Source organism: Periplaneta americana, chromosome 4 (genome assembly GCF_040183065.1).
Source record: "Periplaneta americana isolate PAMFEO1 chromosome 4, P.americana_PAMFEO1_priV1, whole genome shotgun sequence".
NCBI classification, from domain to species: domain Eukaryota; kingdom Metazoa; phylum Arthropoda; class Insecta; order Blattodea; family Blattidae; genus Periplaneta; species Periplaneta americana.
The window spans coordinates 13959125-13982109 of NC_091120.1; the positions used below are offsets into that span (position 1 = coordinate 13959125).

At 35.8% G+C, this 22985-nt stretch overlaps 1 protein-coding gene across 3 annotated transcripts in view; it reads left to right on the forward strand.

Annotated features, from left to right (window-relative positions):
• Positions 1–22985, forward strand: part of LOC138697526 (transferrin-like) — a 59140-nt gene that overhangs the window by 7625 nt on the left and 28530 nt on the right. For 2 of the 3 annotated variants that reach the window (XM_069822836.1, XM_069822837.1), the window contains exons 2-3: positions 17174–17279; positions 20016–20146. In XM_069822836.1, coding sequence (XP_069678937.1) covers positions 17174–17279; positions 20016–20146 — 237 coding nt within the window. Of the gene's footprint in view, positions 1–17173; positions 17280–20015; positions 20147–22985 lie in introns of those variants that run through there. The other variant, XM_069822838.1, reaches the window with a different exon arrangement.

Here is a 22985-nt window from a genome sequence, read left to right on the forward strand (position 1 = left end):
ATCCTTCATATGTCTGAGGCTTTTGAACAATGGTCCTCCGTTACTCACATTGTGGATCTTCCAAACAGTCCAGAGTCTCAAAAATGCTGGGATCTTGGTCTTGCTTCCAAAACTTTTGACAGCCTTTTTGCGTCTTCCTCCTCAGATTTTGACAGAGCCCGTTTTCTTGCTTTACGAGAAAAAGAATCAGGATGCTGGCTTCAAGCCTTACCTTCTTCCAACATAGGCACCTTAATGGATAATACGTTCTTTAAGATTGCAATTGCCTTAAGGCTTGGTGTTAAAATTTGTTTTCCACACAAATGTATTTGTGGTGCAGATGTCGATTCTTCTGGCCTCCATGGATTAAGTTGCCTCAAAAATTCTGGACGATTTTCCAGACACGTAATGATTAACGACATCATTAAAAGGGCCCTAATTTCCGCTGGTTTTCCTACCATTCTAGAACCCATTGGCATAAATCGTTCCGATGGCAAACGTCCAGATGGCTTAACTCTAACACCATGGTCCAAAGGCAAATCACTTTTATGGGATGCCACTTGTTATAACACCTTCGCTTCTTCTTATTTGCCCAAAACTTCCAAACTCGCTGGGTCAGCCGCTGCATCTGCTGTTACAATTAAACGCAATAAGTATCTCGATCTTCTGGATAGATATAATTGTGTCGTTTTCGCCGTAGAATCTATGGGCCCATGGTGTTCCGAGGCGAAGTTGTTAACTTCTGATATCGGCAAGTATTTATCAGCACTTAACGGTGACTCTCGCTCTATGGCTTTCCTCCGCCAAAGAATTATTGCCATTCAACGAGGGAACGCTGTAAGTGTTATGGAGACTTTTCCACAATCTAAATCGTTGGAAGAAATATTTTATTTCGTGTAGAGCTGTAGAGAGTATTTCGCATCGTTTAGTTTTGTTGATAATTTATAGTTTGTCCCTTACTCAATTTAATTTCAAAATTGCATTAAAATTTATTTTGTATATTCGGAAAATGTAAATAAAGTAATAAAAAGCAAATGATTTTCGATATGGACATAAGAACGTAACCATCATTTTCTATTATTGTCATTTCACTAAATAAAAATAATATCACCACTTTCTGTTATTGTTTTTCTTTTATCATTCAGGCGTTTCATCTGAAAGATGAAAGTTTAATATGGATATTTCATTAACTATTTGCATTAGAAACATTAGGTAAATGCCATTATTATTCTAATTTTATTTAGTTTACTTTTTCCTATACTTGAGGCAATTATTCCATTAAAAATGAAACGTGCAGAAAATGCTCTTTTTTTTTCTTATTAATATTCATCCTCTATAAGGCTAGATTTGTGTGTTCTTATTTTTTGTTTTTTATCGCATGTATAGGATCTTTGAGTATATCAGTAGGCCGTTTTTACTATTGCTGAGTTTCTGTTTCTATTGTATGTGTTACAACCCATGTAACGGATTTTAGATTTTAATTAATGTTTATGATATTGGTGTGAGGCGGTGATGAATCATGACATGTCAATTTCCAATCCGGCATTTGGTTTTGTGATTAAGGGAAACTATGAAAATCCCAGTCAGATTGGTCGGCCACAAGATTTGAACCCGGGACCTCCCGAAAGCTAGTCTCAAACGTTACCGTCTGAGCCAACTCGCTCGGTTCGTATTCTTATGTTCCCTTAAATCTAGTGAAAACATCTCGTCGATATCAGTAATAATGTAGGAGGTATTTCCTACCAGGTATAGGCTAGTTAGCCTCGGGATTCGAACCTCGTGCCTCGAAGATAAAAAAAACTATGAAAGTGAAAGTTCCTCTTAAGGAGTTGTAGAAAGTGTCGTGAAACATTTTATTCATTGTGCCACCTCCAAATTTCAACGTCTGAAATTGCCGACGAATTTTCTCTGGAGCCCTGTATCAGGGACAGAATCTTTTTTAGAGATGAACAAAACTAACTGCCGCTCTCGCTCGCTGTGTTCGTTGCATTTGTCTTTCGAGTCTCGTCTCGTCATTCTCGTGCGCTTCGAGTCTCGCTCATCATTCTCAAAATAGCATTTGGTGGCGTGGAAAGATTTCGTAACTTTGAATAACATACATCATTGAAATAAATAGCATTATAAATGTTTAAATGAGACAAAAAGACCAAACAGAACAGTATCTTAATTATCAAAATGTTCTGGTTCTATTATATGATATTGCCTATGGTTATGTAAATTAAAAAAAAAAATTCTCAAATAAATGTGCATTTCTAAGAAGCATAAAACATAACGGTAATATCTTTTTACTTGAGATTGCACACTTGATCTCAAACATATGAAAAGAAAATTCTTAGCCTTTTAATAAGGGCCTAGTAATTAAATAAAGAGTGGGGAACGGATTATTATACACTGAAAGGTAGAGATGATGTTTCAAATAGGCTACTTGATTGTTTATACATATATAACAGTTGCCAAAGTAGATAAAAGTTCAGTTATGTATAAACAACTGTGACGATTCAAGGCTGCTTGACGTTCGGGACTTCGGGAGTGATCAACTTCGATATCTCTGAACACTCACAAGCAGTCTTTACGTCAACGACGCGACGTATACAAAATTGTCGTGCGGGTTTTCGACTTAGCGGGCGCTGTTAGTCTTGCTTTTTCGATCGTTGCTCATCTCTAGTCTTTTTCTATACAGTAAATCTACAGTACAACACAGAACCCCCAATTTTACTTCTCTCTCAGGGGAAGCAGTGCTAAGGATTTTATTGCCTTCTAAAATTCATCGCCGTCGCCCAGGTATGAACCAGAGAACCTAAGATCCAACGGCTAACATGACTACTGCTGAACCACAAAGAACAACTGATGTGTTGGTAATTTCTCTCTCTCCGGTCTGCAGATGTATTAAATATGCTAATTTGCATGGATTGAACTTGGATCCATTTAATGTGTAGTATATACTTTTTGAGTTTTTATGTCAGTTCTATTATTTATGCCATTTGTTAAGATAAGTACCATACTATTCTCGTCAATTGCATATCTTTACAATACTACTTATATGATTTCATTAATTCATTTGTAATTCAGTTTATTTAATTGCCATTATTTTAATTATCTCACTGTACTAATTTTAATAATTATTTGTGCTATTTATTTTGTTTCATTTGGTCAGTGATTAATGTTGACTATTATATTGATTGTATTTCATCTCACTGCCATTTTCTATCATTCATTCTCATCATCATTTGTTGTTTTGTTTTGTATCTTGTGCTAAACTGTAATTGGCCTTGTGCTGTTGTTTTGCACGTTAATATTCTAAATAAATAAAATAAAAATAAATAAATTATTATTTTGTTTGCGGGCCTCCATTAAGGGAAGATATTATTATTATTATTATTATTATTATTATTATTATTATTTCGTTTGCGGGCCTCCATTAAGGGAAGATATTATTATTATTATTATTATTATTATTATTATTATTATTATTTTGTTTGCGGGCCTCCATTAAGGGAAGATATTATTATTATTATTATTATTATTATTATTATTATTATTATTATTATTATTATGTTTGCGGGCCTCCATTAAGGGAAGATATTATTATTATTATTATTATTATTATTATTATTGTTATTATTATTATTATTATGTTTGCGGGCCTCCATTAAGGGAAGATATTATTATTATTATTATTATTATTATTATTATTATTATTATGTTTGCGGGCCTCCATTAAGGGAAGATATTATTATTATTATTATTATTATTATTATTATGTTTGCGGGCCTCCATTAAGGGAAGATATTATTATTATTATTATTATTATTATTATTATTATTATTATTATTATGTTTGCGGGCCTCCATTAAGGGAAGATATTATTATTATTATTATTATTATTATTATTATTATTATTATTATTATTATTATTACTACTGCTTAATCGCGAATGTCTTGTATTGTTCCGGGCGGCTAAAAAGTCGCTGTCTCATGAACTACGTCGCATGAAAGGGAGTATAAGTATGGTTTGCCATGTACGTAGCCTATATTGTAGGCTACACTTTTAAATCCTCTCTAAAGAAGTCTGTAGTTTAAGTTATGTAATACTAACTACTGTATGTATGAAGCAATTCGGTACGCACAGTGCTTGAGTGCGATAAATGTGATGGAAGTTGTTTCAAAAGTCTGGGCAAGGGAATTTACGCATCTCAACTACTTCCGTTCTGTTAAAATTACGTTTAAAGCAAACGTGAAGAAATATATTTGTTCTGTGCGCAGTATAGGCCTACAGCACAATTGTAAAAACCTGGCATGCTACGTGACATAGACTTTGTAGATACACACACGACTAACAGAAAGATAAATTATTTGTCTTTGGTTGAAAGTTAAGTGCGAAAACAAATATCTACTTTCTTTTTTTTAATCCTTATGTATTTTTCTCATAAAATGTCAACTAGGCCTATGCACTTGTTAGTAAACTCCGTATCAATTCTCTTACCTGTCAGGGTCGCGCATTGCTTTTCAACCGTGAATTACACATACATACATACATACATACATACATACATACATACATACATACATACATACAGTCGGTCTGGTTGGCTAGTTGGTATGCCCGAGGTTGCGGGTTCGATCCTGGGCCAGGTCGATGACATTTCATCATCATCATCATCATCATCATCATTGGTGCTACAGCCCTTGGTGGGCCTGGGCCTCCCTCAGTAATTGTCGCCATCCGTCTCTATCTTGTGTAGCAGCCTTCCAATTCTTGCACCCCAACTTTCTGGCATCCTCTTCCACTCCCGGATTTGTTATTACAATTTTTTTTTGCAAGGTTCACTTGGGTCCATGCGTATTACATGTCCTGCCCACCTCAATCTGCTAGTTTTAACTGTATTGATTATATTTGGCTCTCCTAGAAGTCTATATAATTCATAGTTGCATCTCCTCCTCCAGAGACCTTCCTCAAATGTTGGGCCATAGATCCTTCGCAGAATCTTTCTTTCGAAAATCTCCAATCTTTTTTCATCGTTTTTGGAGATTGACCACGTTTCTGCCGCATATGTCAAAACTGGTCTCACTAATGTTTTGTAAAGAATAACTTTTACTTTCCTGGATAGAGCATGCGAACTAAAGTGATATTTCAAGCCGAAATATGTGACAGGCTCATGTCAGTAGATATACTGGCATGTAAAGGAATTCCTGCGGGACAAAATTCCGGCACATCCGGCGACAGTTGCGAGCGTTGTTAAATAAAACATAAGACTAAGATTACACACACACACAGAGCCACCGGTGTGGCTCAGTAGGTTAAGGCGCTTGCCTGCTCGGCGCGGGTTTGATCCCCGCTTGGGCTGATTATCTGGTTGGGTTTTTTCCGAGGTTTTCCCCAACCGTAAGGTGAATGCCAGGTAATCTATGGCGAATCCTCGGCTTCATCTCGCCAAATACCATCTCGCTATCACCAATCTCATTCGACGCTAAATAACCTCGTAGTTGATACAGCGTCGTTAAATAACCAACTAATAATAATAATAATAATAATACATACATACATGCATACATACATACATACATACATACATACATACATACATGCATACGTACGTAAATACTGTTCTGTCAAATGGCAGATCTTTCACTGCAAACCCAACATCCTCCAATCTTTGTTTCTCTTTTATTGATTGTTGCAGTCTTCAGTATCTCTCCCTACTTTCTTAGAGTGTGAAAAAATAAAAGTAAGCACCATATTGATCTGGGTTTGGCGTAAACTCTCGTGGAATAAGAGCCTGGTCGTTCCCACCGTGTGCGACCTTTGATGTTACATGTTATTTCAAGATACTTTTACTTTGTTGCTTAGCTTTGAAGTAAACCCATCCCATTACATACAGTGTCGAAATCGCGAATTAATTAGCTATAGTAAAGTTGTTGGTTAGATTAACTCGCATAGAGTTAAAAGCGTTAGGTGCAGCTAGAGATAATATTAGCTTGCTAAGTCATGACTCGTTTCCTCATGTAGTTTACTCTTCTCCGGTAGTAAGCAAATCCTCCGGAGGTATGACATCACTGTCGGATGGGAAAGTACAGAATAGACTACGGTGTTAAATTCGTTTCGTAATGAAGAGTTGACACATCTCTGTCAGAGGCAATCGCAAGGCAGGAAAGGAAGTCCCGTGTTTTGGCTTGTTTTTTTTATTTCGCATCAAATTTGTTCTGCGAGATGTAGATTTTTACTTTACCATTAGTCTATATCAGTCAATGGTATTATTATTATTATTATTATTATTATTATTATTATTATTATTATTATTATTATTATTATTTAGTCACCGGCGTTTGCCTGCTGATCCGAAGTTGAGTTCGAGGCGCGGGTTCGATCCCCGCTTGGGCTGATTATTTGTTTGTGTTTTTCCGAGGTTTTCCCCAACCATAACAATGTCAGGTAATCTATTGCAAATCCTAAGCCTCAACTCGCCAAATAACTTCTTGCTATCACCAATCATATCGACGCTAAATAATCAATAATATTGATACAGCGTCGTTAAATAACCAAGTAAAAATTATTATTACTACTGCTAGACCCACGGCCACTATGCCACTGCAGATCCGACTTCGCTACATTCTACCTACGTAGGTCTAGAACCTAGATCCCACACATGCATGCAGCAAAGATTAATAGATTCTATGAATTTCGTAACCCTGGAATGTTATTTATTTAGATATCTATTAATTTGAGAAACATTCGTTCCGGCACCGGGAATCGAACCCGGCACCTCTCAGCTCTGCGCGCTGAACACTCTTTCCAACTGAACTATGCCGGGACACGATCCACGGCCCCGGCCGAACTCTCCTAATTGTATCGTCGATTCCCGGAGCCGGAACGAATTTTTCTCAAATTAATAGGTTGACATGTTGACTATTAACATAAAATAGTAGTCTTGATTATTTATTTCTTTAGAATATTAACGTGCAAAACAACAGCACAAGGCCAATTACAGTTTAGCACAAGATACAAAACGAAACAAAACAGAAGAAATGATGATGAGAATAAATGATAGAAATGGCAGTGAGATGGAATACAATCAATATAATAGTCAACAATAATCTTTGACCAAATGCAACAAAATAAATAGCAATATCTGACAATAATAACAAGTAAGGATATATCATGATAAACTCAAAAGGTGTATACTACACATTAAATGGATCCAAGCTTAATCCATGCAAATTAGCATATTTTATACATCTGCAGATCGGAGAGAGAGATTTTGAGTTTCTATTATAAAAAATGTTATGAAGTCTTAAACCCTTAGCAGGAATACGAAGACTGATATTGCTTATTTACTTATTTATTTATTTATTTATTTATTTATTTATTTATTTATTTATTTATTTATTTATTTATTTATTTATTTATTTATTTATTTATTTATTTATTTATTTATTTGTTTGTTTATTTATTTTAGTTTACTTCTTTAATAATGAACAATTTACTTATCATCATGTTCTTCCGCGATCCCCACATAATGCTTCTTGATACTTTCCAATATTAGCCAACATATGCCACTAATAACGATCTTCACCTCCAAACTTAATTCTAACGAAATTACAAACACTGCAAAATTATTGAAAAGGAGATGAAATTGTTTCTTTGAAGGAAATAGAAGCAAGAAAATATATTCTGTAGCACATATTTATCAAATATATCTTAATATTATGAAATACATATATTTAAACCGCTTTAATGCACCTACATGTAGGATGTATTAGTTCCCTTTCATTGTTAGAGAATACTTGACAATTCACTAGTAAGTTACAAATATTAGTACTTTTGTGGACACAATCATGAAATTTCATTTGTAATTTGTAAGTATGGAGTGGTAACGTACTACTGTAGACAAGTCTTTTGTGGAACAGAAATGTACAACACCATACCTTTGTGGAATAGGCCCACCTATTAACCGAAGTTGCACTTCCGGGTCGCTGGGGCTTATCAGGATACTCGTGTGCGGACGGGACCTGGCTCTATAAGAGGCTGAGGCAGAATGGTCCACCTGTCAGCATCGGATTCACGAATTCACCCAAGCCACTGCCGGACTTGAACAATTATTATCGCCTATATAGGGCGAACAATGGGTCAAAGCGTGCTTAGTCCTTAGAAGCCGGAAGACTTATACCACTATTGCACGCAAATGTGTAACTCAACCAGGGGTTCATATACCTGCATAATCGAGTAAATTCGTGTTGGGTTCGTTAATCGAGCGGTTCAAGGCGCACAAGATATGTCCGGTCAGCATATAGTGCCTAAGATCGCAGGTTCGCGTCCTGGCCACTGCAGTCAATTGAGCCTGATGGTAAATGATGGGGAGGGCCCATGTAAAACAATCGGCGTAGTGGTACGCATGGAAGGTTACGGAGTTTCAGTTGACTGCAGTTGAAATGATTTTGCTCCTTTTTTAAGGAGAAGAGAAACATTACAAAAAAATTGTTTTTATCAGGTGCAATGTCCATATTGTTATATAAAATTAAAGAATATCAACTTATCTATACTAATAATAAATCTGTAGCCGAAATTTTTCTGGTAATTTTCGATTTTCCAAAAATAATTGTTCCTAACATATATAATTAATCGCCCTGAAACCGAAAATCGCTTTTTTGAAATTTTTGTTTGTATGTCTGTCTGTCTGTCTGTCTGTCTGTCTGTCTGGACGTTTGTTACCTTTTCACGCGATAATGGTTGAACCGACTTATATTGAAATTGGAATATAAATTAAGTTCGTTGTAACTTAGAATTTAGGCTATATGGCATTCAAAATATTTTATTTAAAAGGGGGGTTATAAGGGGGCTTGAATTAAATAAATCGAAATATCTCCATTATTATTAATTTTCATGAAAAATATTAGACAACAAACGTTTCTTTAACAATAATTTCCGATAACTTTTATTCTATGCAAAATTTTGATAGGACCGATATTTAATGAGATAAATGAGTTTCAAAATTACAATAACAACGCCATCTAAGGCGGTGTAATGAAATAAAAAAACAAATGACTTCGTCTGTAAAGGGCCTTGGACAACAACAATCGAAAGCTATGAAACAGCCTACAGAGAATGTTTTTGTGTTTGTATGAAGTAATGTCGGAAGCTAAATTAACCGATTTGTATAATTAATTATTATTTCACCATTGGAAAGTATAGTTTCTCTAGATGGACATAATGCTATAATGTTATTACCGTAACTTCTGAGTGAATCGAGGACAGGTAAGATTAAAATAGCTTCTTATGCACAGAAAACTTGATAGGCTATTCTGTATATTCGTTTCCTGTATTTTCTAAAATAATTTTTATGGGCGAATGAGTGGTCTCTGGATCAAAATGATCGCATTTTAATTTTTTTTAACACAATTTAAATTAAGTAACATATTAAACGATATATCCTCCTATCAAACACGAATATTGCCTGGATCAAATGTCCTATTTTAATTATGTAATTACTTTATATTTATTTCTAACGGGTGCAGCGGAGCGCACGGGTACGGCTAGTTTTATATATAACATAATATATAACATATTATATCACGTCATGACCATAATATTAGCTGGCCACTACAATGGACGCTCCTAAACGTTGACTCCTCCCTGGTCGTTAATAGACACACCTCACACTTAAGGAAACAGGTTCTGAGAATTATCACACTGACACGCGGCTTTGAATTCTCACTATAAGTGTGACAGTATGGTTATGAACCTTGAACCTATTACATAATGTTAACTCTTGAATTAACTGTTTCACGGTTTGTAAAATCAAAACTAGCTGCAGTACTGTTAACTTTAACTTTCAAATTTCAATATTAAATGAGAGCGCAAGCTTTACAACACACCAAGGCTGAGATTTGAAAGTATTTGTAGTATCAATACAATATTCAAATTTCTCTATCATTGTAAACCGGAAACTTAATAAAATTGAAAAATTGGTGGTAGCTTTCATCTAACTTTACATCACAACATCGAACTAGATGTTCATATTTTTTCATTCATCGCACACAAGAACATTACAGATCACACGCTTTTTAGTCGGTAATTTAACGATGCTGTATCAATGTGCGTTTCCAATTCACTGTGGGCTAAAGCAAGGAGATGCACTATCACCTTTGCTTTTTAACTTTGCTCTAGAGTATGCCATTAGGAAAGTCCAGGATAACAGAGAGGGTTTGGAATTGAACGGGTTACATCAGCTGCTTGTCTATGCGGATGACGTGAATATGTTAAGAGAAATCCACAAACGAATAGGGAAAACACGGGAATTTTACTGGAAGCAAGTAAAGAGATAGGTTTGGAAGTAAATCCGGAAAAGACAAAGTATACGATTATGTCTCGTGACGAGAATATTTTACGAAATGGAAATATAAAAATTGGAAATTTATCTTTTGAAGAGGTGGAGAAATTCAAATATCCTGGAGCAACAGTAACAAATATAAATGATACTCGGGAGAAAATTAAACACAGAATAAATATGGGAAATGCCTGTTATTATTAGGTTGAGAAGATTTTATCATCCAGTCTGCTGTCAAAAAATCTGAAAGTTAGAATTTATAAAACAGTTATATTACCGGTTGTTCTTTATGGTTGTGAAACTTGGACTCTCACTTTGAGAAAGGAACATAGGTTAAGGGTGTTTGAGAATAAGGTGCTTAGGAAAATATTTGGGGTTAAGAGGAATGAAGTTACAGGAGAATGGAGAAAGTTACACAACATTGAATTGCACGCATTGTATTCTTCACCTGACATAATTAGGAACATTAAATCCAGACGTTTAAGATGGGCAGGGCATGTAGTACGTATGGGGGAATCCAGAAATGCATATAGAGTGTTAGTTGGGAGGCCGGAGGGAAAAAGATCTTTAGGGAGGCCTAGACGAAGATGGGAAGATAATATTAAAATGGATTTGAGGGAGGTGGGATATGATGATAGAGAATGGATTAATCTTGCTCAGGATAGGAACCAATGGCGGGCTTATGTGAGGGCGGCAATGAACCTCCGGGTTCCTGCAAACCAGTAAGTAAGTATCACCTATTAGCCTCGATGGAATTTGTGATAGTGAGGTGCTATTTGGCGAAATGAGGCGAGAATTCACCATGGATTACCTGACATTTGCCTCACGGTTGGGAAAAACTTCGGGAAAACCAGGTAATCAGTCAAAGCGAGAATCGAACCCACGTCCAATCTCAGCTCCGGATCTGTAGGCAAACGCGCTTGCCATCTGAGCTACGCCGTTGGCTCCAAATCTCTTTGTTTTGAACTTTTTTATTTTCCTGGGGCTAGGACGAACCCATTGCACTATGACCATCCCACGCGGGAACTGTTTATTTTGCTAACGTCCCTTAGTCAGGCTCATTCTCACCCACACCAGCTGACTACACTGATTCGCTGCAAACCACATGCACCCTAAGTTAGCCTCCTCCATGCATCGCCAACTATAGAATGCGCCGTAAGCTCCCGCGTATATTTACATTTTAAAATAATACGCGTTAGTCAACTGAGCTAAACAGACACGATGATAAATTACTTTTTAATATTCCTCTTAAGTTTACAGAAGTAAAATGTGAAATCATTTTAATCACATTAGTCCCGTGAACACTTTTAAATAATCCCTGAAACTTCAAAAAGACGAAAATACACGTTTAAAGTAAAAAAATATATATATATTAAAGTTATATAATTAATTAGGCTATAATTTATTTATCCAACGCCTTAGATACCATTCTTCACTAATCATGGCCTCCTACATCATGACCTACCTAGTATACATATCGAGTCTAAAATCCATGACATGATATGTGATTATATGAGGACTTATTTTCAATATATTTCCTTTTATAAAACATAATTTTTCGTTATGGTCATGGATAAAATTACGTATGGTACTTGTGAGCGTGATCTTTCCACTCGCGCAATAAAGATGCACTTACCTCAGAACAGCGAATAGGGGTTATAAAGAATGGACACTTCGCGTCGGTACCTTTGATGTAGCCGGACTGATTTCAATGACCTTCAAGCTAGCTAAAGCGTGAGATTCTGCTTTCTCCCTAGAGTTGGCGCTGACATCACACCAGCTAGCAGTCGACACAGCGGAAATATAACACATATAATTAATACATCTAGGTACATTATGTACTCAAATAAAATAAATTGGATCCATAAAATAATAAATCCGTCATTAACTGTAATGTCTAGACTCTAGAGTTCCTTTATAATGAGAGTTGAGACGTTGACCCCAACAACAATTAAAATATGTAATGATTTGATAGCGCTGAAAATGGAAAAACAAAGCTCTTACGAGAAGTAAAACCATATACCTATATTATATTATATACAAATATTAAACGAATTCGATACTTAATTTTATAATGTATTATAATATGATTTATTATATCTGAAATATAAAATATTATTATTACGACTGGGGCCTGTTTCATAAACACAGTAATAATATTAAGTAATAGCATTACAGTCATGAAAATAATTTTATTAACCGACTAAATTCTGTTTCATAAACGTTTTGCACGAGTCATAAAATACGTACAGTAATATTATTAATTTCTTAATGAGCGCATTCTATCAGACTTTGGTTGCGAATGGTCATGCATGGTAAACAGTGGTTATAGTGTGTTTGTATCGTTTGCAGCCAGGTGATTTGAGGTTAAGGCTGACAAACATAACCTATAATCTTTTCGCTGTAAGAAAAATCCTAATGTAAACAATAGCACGTGATTGAAGTGAGGCTTCATTGGCCACCGTTTGGCGCCATAGATTCTCAGTACGTGTTCCCGCCTACTGCTGTACATTCTGTTTCATGTTAAACATTTCCCGTTACTCATCAAGTAGGCCTAACCTCACTACTACGCATTCGTTTGCTGAGGAAACATTTACTTTATAATTACTACAATTAAATTATTTTCAAGTCTTATGTCTTCACAATGGACAGTTGAGGATACAGAAGCCATACTTCGGTACTACGTGCTTACGTCAGCATCTACGAGCTCAAGTGACGCCAGCTTGTTACAAGAACAGACTACCTCGGTATTACTGTTGGTATTCTTCCGCGTTCATAGTACATAACAAAATATAAAAGTAGCTTTTCTTTTACACAGCGTTTTACACATGAGTGAAGTTAAATGTTTCATCATATTTAACAAGTAGAATTCAATTTTTTTATTTCCAAATAATACAAGATTATGGTTTCCAAATACGAACTATATTTTCCTGCGTCATGTAAGTGTTTCGACTGGGAACCAATCACGGGTATGACAGCAACGTGCTTATGTTTACATTAGGATTTTTCTTACAGCGAAAACAGTATAGTTGGTCTGCACTCTACAACTATTTATATTATCCTCTCTGTTAACAGTTGTTGAATGAAATAAGTTTTGAAGTGCTATGTTTAATAGCAACAACAGAGTAAATCGTACTATGTGTAAAAGTTTGGGAGACATTTATTTCAGATAAGATTGTAAATCATTGCAACTCGAAGTTATTGTTTGTTATTTGATTCAGTTGATTTACGAGTAAAAGAAACAATTTGATAAATCTAAAATATTGTGAACAGATATTTATCATTCCTAATTGTTCACGTCTCTGCTGTTGTAAAGTTTGCAACTCCAAAAACAGTGTATCAGTGACAGAAGCGTGTGTGTGTGTGTGTGTGTAAAACTTGCACCTCGTTGTCTAAAGAAGTACCGTATGAAAATATTAAGCAGTGAAAACTTTTGATGATAATATTGGAGCAGCCTTACGGACAGTGTTAACGACAGGGTTAGTGGACCCTATAAAGCGTCTTATGCAAGATATTTCAAGTTCCGTTATAGTTCGGAATACTGCGCAAGTAGGCCTATTTACATAAAAAAGCTAAAAAAATTATTGGTGCAAGAGTAAATAAATACAAATGCAAATGCGGTGAAGTCGTTCCTAGAAAATATCGTATTTGAGTTTGAATGTGTGGATGTTGTAGAAGATTAATGTTATGACGAAATTAATAAAAATATTGAAATTGTCTTAATGGGCTTTTATTGCTGATTATGTTGTAAGTAGTATTTTCAAGAATTTACCTGACTATACAAAATATAAATATGTTCTAATTATTAGAGATTGTGATGTGGAATTGTAGATACGGTACCTATAAATCTCGTAAGTAAATTTTAGTTTATCAATAGGGATGGTTAAAGTAGTCCATATGTTTTGTAATACATCCACTTGTTGATATATGTCTGCACAAGATCTTGGCTCACCAAGATCTTCACAATGTTAATTAGTCAAGAGTACCTATATAGATTCAGGTTGTCACAAGTATACATTGAAAAAACATTTCAATAGGTACAGCAGAAGTTAATATTACTGTATTTTGTGATGTAAATGTCCCATAGACATATATTTCTGAACAATTATTATAATTTTAAAAATGACAAGAAAGGAGGGGAAAAACGTTAAGTTCATTCATTCAAATAACATAAAAAAATGAAAAATATATAGTAATTACTTTCTAACAGTTCTATACTGTAATTTAATTTAGGTTTGACCCTTTCCAATTGTTCCTCTTTTTCAATTAGATAAGATAGCTTTCAATTTCAGTATGGTCCATCTACATTGGCGTCTATGACAATTTGTAAGAATGGAGAGGGACTTGGTCAGTCATTCATTTTGTCTCTGATGCTTTTTAAAATGGGGAAAAGACGTGAAAATAACTTGAAGAAACAGAGTTTTTTTTTTTTTTTTTTTTTTTTTGCGAAAAGTTCACGAATTGAAAGGTCAACTATTTGAGGGTTTTCACCAACAGTAACAAAAAAAAAAAACTCTAAGAAAGAAGCTTGGATGGAATTGCGGGATTTTGCTGTATCAATTGGCTTGGTAACGAGTGATAAAGATTATATTTTGGCTTGGTAACGAGTGATAAAGATTATATTTATGTACGTAACGCAACATGGCCAAACATGAGAACCAGAACTGTGTTAAGTACGTAATATTTTTCTTTGTCTGCAATTGTATTTTAGTCTGTTTTAATTTAATTCCATGCATGTCTGATACACAATGATATTGTCCACCACTACCCAACCAATGCAGAGCAATTTGTAGCTGTTTCTGAGAAGTTAACGATTTATTCCTTTCTGTGGGATGTTCTAACAAGTTATCAATTCTTTGAAGGACATATCCAAATGTTTCAAAATTTAAGCGAAACCTTTCATTATTCATTATATTCGTAACTTTCTTGCATGGTTGTAGGATATTCGTTGTCTAAAATTTCTTGGACATCTGACAAACACTCCCTCTTCATCACTATTTGAGTCAGAATTATCTATTTCAAATGTTTTCACGGTTTTATCTTCAAAATCTAACCCTATATTGGCATTTAATTTTTACAAATTATTAAACTATTACTTAAAATACAGTCATGGAACAAACGTTCATATTATTAATAAATTTAATTATCTTTGCTGCTTTATGAAACACTTTAGTAATTTTATTATTTATTTTAGTAATATTATGAGCGTTTACAGTAATAAATAATATTATTAACTATTACTTTTATGAAACAGAACAGTAATAATATTACTTAATGCTATTACCATTTTAGTAATGGTATTAAATTATTACCTTTATGAAATAGGGCCCTGGTTTGTCGCTGAGAAATAAGGAAAAGCTGTTAACTTGAATTTATTTGAAGCAAAGCGTTACTGGATTATGCAATAAGGTAGGCGATGTTTGGATCCTGTGTCTTAAGTCTATTTTCAATTATAATCTTAGTCTCTGCTCGATTACACTAACCTCTAGCGCTTGAAAGTGGAATTAAACGCTGCGCACAAAGAAACAAAACACGGGAAAATTCGCTCAGTGACCATTCTTTATAATCCCTATTCGCTCCTCAGAAGTACCATACATAACTATTTTATTTCATAATGAGTATAAACCTATTGTCCAAAGCAGTGTATGTCTGCATTCCCAACATCTGTTCCATTTCCGTAATATTTGCAATTTCTCTCATAATTATTGTCTCTAAGTTCGACTGTAATGTGGGAGTTATTTCTATATACACCATTTTTTAAGTTTTTTTAACGATGTGAATAACCAAATTTTCTGTCTAACAAATTCGGCATTTAAAAATAATGAAAATGTTAAAACACATAATCAAAATTTGTTTGAAAAGGCGACTGGATTATCCAACAAATTTGATCCATTCCGAATTGAATGTTTTTAGAAGTGACCAAATTTATAAATACTCTTTAATGAAATTCTATCATAAAAATAGAATGAATTTTGTAGCTCAGCCACATGATCATAATACAAGACGAAATGAAATTCTTAAATTAGTTAAACCTAAATTTTTCACATCTGCTGCTTTATTACACAGTACAAATTATGGTCCCGATTATAAAATTTCATCTAGAATTGACTACTTTAAGCAATGAAATTTACAGATCCAGAATTAAAAAATTTATGTGACAGACTTCCCTGTGTGTATATTATGTACCATGTATTGTAAAACAATTTTATTTCTATCCTAAGTATATTGTTTCTATCTTATCTTGGCTACTATATCAACATGGCCTGTACTAATTATACTACTAATAATAATTTAATATTAATCCACCAATCTCAACATCGTCTCTTTTTTCACTCAGTTATTACTAGTATTATTATTTACTAATTTTATTATCATCTTTATGTGACCTTTTTTCTTAAGTATTTTGTCTACAAAGTATGTATATTTATGTGACGGAACTGTCCCCGAACACGAACTTTGTTCTTTCGGGGTATTTTAATGTAACGTTTTTATGTATATGTTATTATTAAATAAATCTAAATCTAAATCTAAATCTAAAAAAACTAAATATTAGATCTTTCTTCATTTATATTATTCATGCAGAATTAATGCGTTTACGGCCAAGAATTATTGTTCTTGTTTGTTTGTTTGTTTTTATAGCAATGAGGCACTCATCGTTTTCCTCTTAGCTATTCTGATGTATTCCGTCGGGTTTTGAAACAGTGTATGGTGGAATATTCAGAAGCCTGCTTCTGGGTATATAAACAAGTTGTTCATCTATAAAAACTACATATTTTTGTGTTAAGCAGCAAATTACTTTGTAAAAATACTCGTAACATTTATTTTGTGAATATGTGACGCTGTATTTTAGTTGGAAACTTTTTATCTTTTAGATCGTGTGTGCGTGACAGAAAAATCGAACCACAAAATATACACGAAGTACTGTCCACTGCTTGACAAGCCTGGCAGCAAAGTAACGTGCGTATTTGGACACAGCAGGTAAGACTGTAAAGCTTGAACATGTTTAAATCATTGATACAAGTTAGTCCCAAAGTACATCTGATTAACCTCATAAAATGTCTTCTGATTAGTAGGTATTGCTGTGTATTCATTGTATGAGGGTGGATCGGAAAGTAACGCACAATAATTTTTTTCTGCGTTGGTATTGCGTCTGGGATGTTGACATTTCACCGAGATATAGTTTGAAGTTTTCACTACAGACACAATTTGTTTTGCATGTGCAGCTCTAGCGAGAGAAGCGTGAACTAAGCAACGAAGATGGTATGCATGATAGTTTCGTCAACTATTGAAGAGCAGCGAAGTGCTGTGCGATTTTTGTGGGCTAAAGAACATAACTCGAGTGAAATTCACAGGGACATGTATGGCGTGTATGGAGAAGACTGTATGGACCGTAGCAACATCTCCAGGCGGTGCGCATTCTTCGCAGACGGCTGTGAGAACCTTTGTGATTCGCCAAATTCCTGGTGGCCAGTAACAGCTGCAAACCAGCGGAATGTCACAGGCATTGAGGCGGAAATTTTTAACTACCGGCGGATCCAACTGCGAACCTTATCTCAGCAGTTCAACATTTCATACAGTGCGGTGTACGATATCGTGCATGACACATTGAATTTTCATAAAGTTAGTGCCCGCTGGCTGCCTAAGAACCTGACAGACGACCACAAGTGCCAGCGAATGATGACATGCTTGGTCCACTTAAGTGTTACGCTGCAGAATGGCATGACTTTCTGAAAGGAATTGTAACTGGTAATGAGTTCTGCCTGGGCATACCACTACACGCCCGAAACAAATCAGGCTTCTGTGGAGTGGAAACATGCTGCTTCCCCAGTAAAGAAAAAATTCACAAAGTTACGCAATCTGCTAAGAAAGTGCTTGACAGTGTTCTGGGATATGCATGGTGTTTTGTTGGTGGACTGTGCTAAACACGAGACCACTATGAATGCTGCAGCCTACATTCAAACGTTGGTAAAGATGCGTCGTGTCCTTCGTGACAAACTCCGTAACATTAATGCTGATGATGTCAAACTTCTTCATGGCAAATGTTCGCCCCCATGTTGCGGCTTCTGTTCGTGAGAAAATCAACACATTTGGTTGGGAAGTGCTCTAGCATCTACCATACAGTCCAGATTTTGCACCGTCGTACTTTCATCTGTTTGATCCCATGAAGAAATTCCTGGCCGGCTATCGCTTTCCAACCAATGCAGAAGTGCAATCACTGTCCGCAGATGGCTGTACTTCAATCAAACGGACTTCCGTGAACAGGGTATACTGAAACTGGTACCACAATGGGAGAAATGTGTTGAGAAAATTGGCACTTATGTAGAAAAGTAGCTAAAAATGCGAGTTCATTTGTGTATTTTTTATTTTTGTTTACCTATTCAACTTTTTTTAAAACTATTGTGCATTACTTTCCGATCCATTCTAGTACACACGTTCCAAGACTCTAAGTTACTCGCCATTACTTACAACAATGATAAATAGTGGCTACTTTCCCTTTTTTTTTTATAGGAAATCACCTCTTATGGAGAACTCATTATAATATAGGTGTCTTAATAGTACATTATGCAACGAGCCTATTATGGTAGTAATTAAGACGGGAGCATGTTTATGAAACGAGCACAAGCGAGTTTCATAATTTTCATACGAGCCTCTTAATTACCATTATAGGCAAGTTTCATACGACTTTTTATGCTCGACCATATTTCTAACTTGAAATTATTCATAAGTATTCATGTTATTCTTATCTGACTGGGGAGCGGAACTGACCTTGTGCAATATCTCGTAAATTGTGAGATGAGCGCAGACGCGAAAGTATTGATTTTTTTCGAGAAACAAATGTCATGGACCTTGATATAATGTAGAGAGTAAAATAAACATTAATCTTGATATAACCTTGAAATTGATTTCGACATTGAAAAACGAGATGACAAATTGAATTTATTTGAATATTATTTACAATTAACGCTAATTATTATAGTAACAGAACATAACCTTCTGCGACAGTATTGGATTTCCAGCCTCGGTGACGTTTCGCTAGTTGTCTTTCGATTGCATATCCGAGAATAATCGATACTTGCGCTTGCATATTGCTACAATGGTGTTTTCTGATTGGTGGAACACCTGAACTTTAATGAATAGGTGTACTTTAATGAGGTCCATTAAAGGGCTGCTACCAGGTGTATAATTACTACATTTCGGCATGGTCGAGCATAAAAACACATACCTGTTTGTTTAAAATACAGGAGTAGAGAAGACCCACCATTAGCACTTCAGAGGCCCTCTACAAAGCAATGCCGCGTAACTCAACTCATTAAAGTTTTTGGAAGAAACAGAAGTTACCTTAACATCTTTCAAAAGCACTTTTCTGGGCGTTTTAAAAAGGTCTGTCCTAGACAAGTTATTTCCACACCCTTACTAATGTCATCCAGCCGTCTTTTCCTTGGTTTGCCTGGTTTTCTTTAGAACTCATAGTCATAGTCATATAGAAAATCCTAACAAGAATAAAACAAGCAGCATTACAGAGAACTGGATTGTTATGAAACTCATAACATGAGGAAGTGTCACGTCTTTATGATTCTACTTGTTTATGAAGATCATATGGAAAGTCCGCTACGTTATTTAATCAATGACGTAGCATTTCTTAAGCTTGTTTCCATTAGATTCTTCTTTTTCGCATTACACGGAAGTTGTTTTTTGATTTTCAATTTGTTTCAGACTGGACTGTCTTAGAAAAGTTTTGGACGGTAAAGCAGATTTTGGAGTTTTTGAGGCAGAAGATATAGTTGTTGCTTCTAATTACAAGAACCCAGATGTATTAATAGTAAACGAAATCAGAGCTTTAAATAGTGAGTAGTTATTACTTTCTAAATATAACTATTACTTAACTTGAATGTTAACGGTAAGCCTACTATTATATTGTGTGTGTGTTTTTTGTGTGTTGTGTGAATGCGCGCGCGCGTGTGTGTGCGCACGCGTGAGAACACACCTAAATCCATATTGATATAAATACAGTGAGTGAACAAAGTCTTCATACACCAAAATATTTTAACTAAATAGACATATGCTGAGTTTAATTACATAGTAAAAAAACAATTATTTTTTCTTATATACCTAATAACATAACTAACAGATTTATGTACACCTGATTAATCAAGACCAATTCTGTTAAGACAAAATAATTGTTTTCTCTAAAAACAAACTAAAAACAGTAAACAAAAGTGTTCATACAGTCACAAATTAATGTCCAATTCTTCATCAAATTAACAGAAATTAATACTACTTGGTGGGATTTCCTTTTGCTTCCACAACTCTTGTGAAATGTCTTGATATTGATTCCACAAAATTATTTCTAGTCTTGGAAGGCGGAATTTTATTCCATTCCTTTAAGAGGGCATCCTTCAGATTCTGTTTGTTCTTCAGTTGCCCTTCTCTGAATTTGATGTCGAGTTAGCTCCACAGATGCTCTATGGGATATACAGGGTGTTTCAAAAATATGGGGCATAATTTCAGGTATGTATTTCCCACATGTAGACAGTCAAAATAGTTTATTACAACATGTGTCCGGAAATGCTTCATTTCCGAGTTATGGCCTTCACAACATTGAAATTCACCAGAACGTTTTTCTTTCCGCAGGTCGTTGTCATTACAGAAGATGTTCAAAATGTCCACCTCCTGCTTGAATACAGACCTCACATCGATGTCTCATTGACCTGCGAACACGATCCCAAACTCCATGAGTATTGAGTATGTCCTCAGAACATGCCACAATTCGATTCCGAAGGGATTCCAAATCAGGCACTGGAGACGAATAAACCAATGATTTTAAATGGCCCCACAAGTAGAAATCGAGAGGGTTCAGATCAGGTGAGCATGGAGGCCAAGCAATTGGGCCACTTCTACCTATCCATCGATCAGGAAACCTTCGATCCAAGTACCGGCGAGCCGTACGACTGAAGTGTGCAGGAGCGCCATCATGCAAGAAGTGAATGTGTTGACGATTGATCAGTGGAGTCTCTTCTAAAACATGAGATATGGTGTTTTCCAGGAAGTTTGTGTACGCCTGCCCCGTAAGTCTGTTTACAAGTACATGGGGTCCAACTAATCGATCACCAATGATACCGGCCCACATGTTGAGGGAGAACCGCACCTGGTGATGAGATGGAACAGTTGCACGTGGGTTTTCATACGCCCATACATGCTGATTGTGGAAAATTGTTATGCCATCTCGTGTGAACTGTGCTTCATCTGTAAATAATACTAAGGCAGGAAAGTTCGGATTTACACCACACTGCTGCAAGAACCACTGACAGAACCTAACTCGTGCAGGGTTATCTGCTGGTGACAGGGCCTGTACACGTTGCAAATGATAAGGATACAATTGATACTCTTTCAACAGTCTCCAGACAGTCGTATGAGGAACATTGACTTGCAACGCTACCCTTCGTGTGCTGATAGAAGGAGTCATGTTCACAGCCTCCAGAATCTCCTCCTGTACTTCTGGAGTTGTAGATCTTGGTCGTCCCCTTCCCAAACCAGGAGAGTTAAATTTTCCATACTCGCACAGACGGTAATGGAGATGTACAAATGTCTTCCGATCTGGACATTGTCGCTGTGGGTACCTCTCCTGGTACAAACGACTAGCCAGCGCAGCATTGCCGTCTGCCTTACCGTACATGAAATGTATCTCTGCCAGCTCTTGATTTGAATAAATGTCGCACAGTCTAACGCCTACACAACACTGAATGTAACCTTCGCCTCAGAATGAACTGTCAGAGTGCCCTCTTAATGTCTCCTTTGACGGCAACGACCTGCGGAAAGAAAAACATTCCGGTGAATTTCAATGTTGTGAAGGCCATAACTCGGAAATAAAGCATTTCCGGACACATGTTGTAATGAACTAGGCTACGAACTGGAAGGTCCGGGGTTCGATCTCGAGTGGTGACGGGATTTTTCTCGTTGCCAAACTTTCAGAATGGCCCCAAGGTTCACTCTCAGCCTCCTATAAAATTGAGTATCGGATCTTTCCCGGGGGTAAAAGGCGGTCAGACCACACCAACTCATTCTAGTGCCGAGGTCATGGAAAGCATGGGGCTCTACCTCCATGCCCCCCAAGTGCCTTCATGGCATGTGACGGGGATACCTTTTATGGGTTTCAGATTCTTTGTGTTTTTTCTCTCCATATCAGTGTCGTCCCATCTGACGAAAATGCAATAAACTCGATAAATATGATTCTATCCCAAAACTTGTTTGTTATGTTTACATGCATTTTAACAAACAAGATTCTCTTTTTTCCATTTCTTTCATTGACATAACATTTTCTAGGTGCTACTCTACCGTGAAAATTGTTATTTCTTAGTCAGTTTCTTACTGTTGAGGGATTGACGTTTAAGTGAATTTCATGATTTAACTGACTAGCTATTTTCGGAACAGTGATATGTGATTCACTTCATTTACTTACTTTTGTTGGATGGCTCGAGCTCCTTCGATTTTTGAAAGATTTTGACTTACCAACTCTGTCAATTATAATCTGAATGGCCTTCCTACACTTTTTGATATTTCGGAGAGAGACTTACATTGATTAAGCAAATTAATTATAATTCTTCTCTCCTCTGGGCGGCTGGGTAGCTCAGTTGGTAGAGCAGCTGGCTACAGACTGGAAGGTCCGGGGTTCGATCCCAGGTGGTG